General features: G+C 37.4%; 1 protein-coding gene across 1 annotated transcript in view; it reads left to right on the top strand.

Moving 5' to 3' along the window:
- The window catches only part of LOC103361181 (uncharacterized), a 15,084-nt gene that overhangs the window by 11,904 nt on the left and 1,406 nt on the right, over window positions 1-1,774 (top strand). Inside the window, exons 4-6 of the mRNA XM_008287199.1 lie at window positions 817-927; window positions 1,518-1,549; window positions 1,725-1,766. Of these exons, the coding sequence (XP_008285421.1) occupies window positions 817-927; window positions 1,518-1,549; window positions 1,725-1,766 (185 nt within the window). The remainder of the gene's footprint in view (window positions 1-816; window positions 928-1,517; window positions 1,550-1,724; window positions 1,767-1,774) is intronic.

The raw sequence follows: 1,774 nt of genomic DNA, 5'->3' as shown, positions 1-1,774 counted from the left end.
ATTGTTTCCTTCAGGTTGGATCTCTGTCTCAGTTTCTGAGTTTCTCACTGTGGAGGTTCAGCCTGCTCAAGAAGTCACACTGATGTGCAACAACTTTACCAGTTCTGCCTCTCATGCATTATTCTGGTTCAGAATGACCAGTGGATCCAGTACCAGCTGTATCTCGTCTATGTTCTACTCTGATACGAAAGCTTTACTCTGTGATGGATTTCAAAATGAGAACTTTATAATGACATCCAACACCACAAACCTCTTTCTGAAGATCAAAAGTGTGGATGTATCTGACTCTGGGCTCTACTTCTGTGGATGTTACAAAGATGGACTCCCAGCATTGGTCAGTTCAACATATTTAAAGGTTCAAGGTAAGACTATTGTAAAGGGCTTTGTGTCTTTTTTTCGATGTTCCACAGTACAAGGGATATCAAAAGGGATCATCATAAATGAGCTCCAAAACTACGACCGTCTTTCTTAAAATTTAAACAGAGGATTTATCTGAGTCTGGACTGTTTTATTGGGGATTTTACACAAATTCATGCTTAAAAGTCAGAGTAGTTCATTTATATGCTCCAGGAAACATTTACTGTAAATTATGTCTTTTTGGGGTCATTTCTTCTGTGATAGTGTCACAATAGAAACATATTTATATGATTTTAGTGACAGCTTCACTTCTTGTTTTCTCCACTTCAGGCAAAATTGAATCTGATGATGACAACGACTGCACGTCTCAAAGTAAAGTTTCATTTACTTCCTCAAATGTCAGCGAGATCACAAGCCACGGAAGAGAACATTTACTCTGATTGTTCATCTCTGTTGCAGAAAAGTCTGATGAAAATACAAACCTGATGGTTGTGATTCTGGGTGGTCTGACTGTTTTGCTTGTGATGGCCATCATTGGTCAGGCTGTAAAAATCAAGAAACTTCTCAGAGGTACTGTTTAAAATCTAATAGATCACATTTGAGTACATTTTTTAGCATGGTAGCACATTGTAACAAAACAGCCTTTACTTGCTTTATCATATTTAAAAAGCGATCAATGGTCCAGAAATCAGCCAATAGTGAGCTCAAGCTTTGACTTTGAATGTAGGAAAAGTATAGCTGGCGATTTAGTTCATCAGGAACAACCTAACAGATCTGTCTTTATAACTCGCAGAGCAGCTGGAACAAAAAAAACTACAGATCACTGACCTATGAACCTTTATTCATATAAAGGATCTCTTTTCTGTGAAAACCTAGTTGTGATGAGACATTTCTGAATGTTTTCATTTTTTATCAAATCAATTTGACACAAACTTACCCAACAGTCACAACAAAAGCTAAGTCTATACCAAACCATGAGTGTAGTAGACCGTTACACCCTGACTGGCAATCAACCAGGCAGATATGGAAACTGGAAAACTGATGCCTGGTCATTAATGGAAACCTATAGACTCTTAACGGGCACTGAATTAGAACATTCTGCCAAAAGACTTTCAGTTCTTGTCAATTCTCTGACCACATGTATTATCTCTTTCACAAAGCTGATGGAGACGAAGATCCTCAACCAAGAGAGGTGAATACAGTTTCACTACTAACTTCTGTAAACGTGATTCAGTATCATGTCAAACTATATTTTTTATTTCCTTACACACGTTACATACAGTTTTCTGTCAAACTATGTCCGACTACCGACTGTTTAGTCTCAAATACTTATTTACGTATTTTTCATTTAATGCTGTCATTTACAGAATCTGGGCTCTGATGACTTGAACTATGCAACAGTGACTTTTGCTCAAAA

Source organism: Stegastes partitus, unplaced genomic scaffold (assembly GCF_000690725.1).
Source record: "Stegastes partitus isolate 25-593 unplaced genomic scaffold, Stegastes_partitus-1.0.2 Scaffold489, whole genome shotgun sequence".
NCBI classification, from domain to species: domain Eukaryota; kingdom Metazoa; phylum Chordata; class Actinopteri; family Pomacentridae; genus Stegastes; species Stegastes partitus.
Note: the sequence above shows the minus strand (reverse complement) of the source record. Positions and strands in the feature narration are given on the sequence as shown.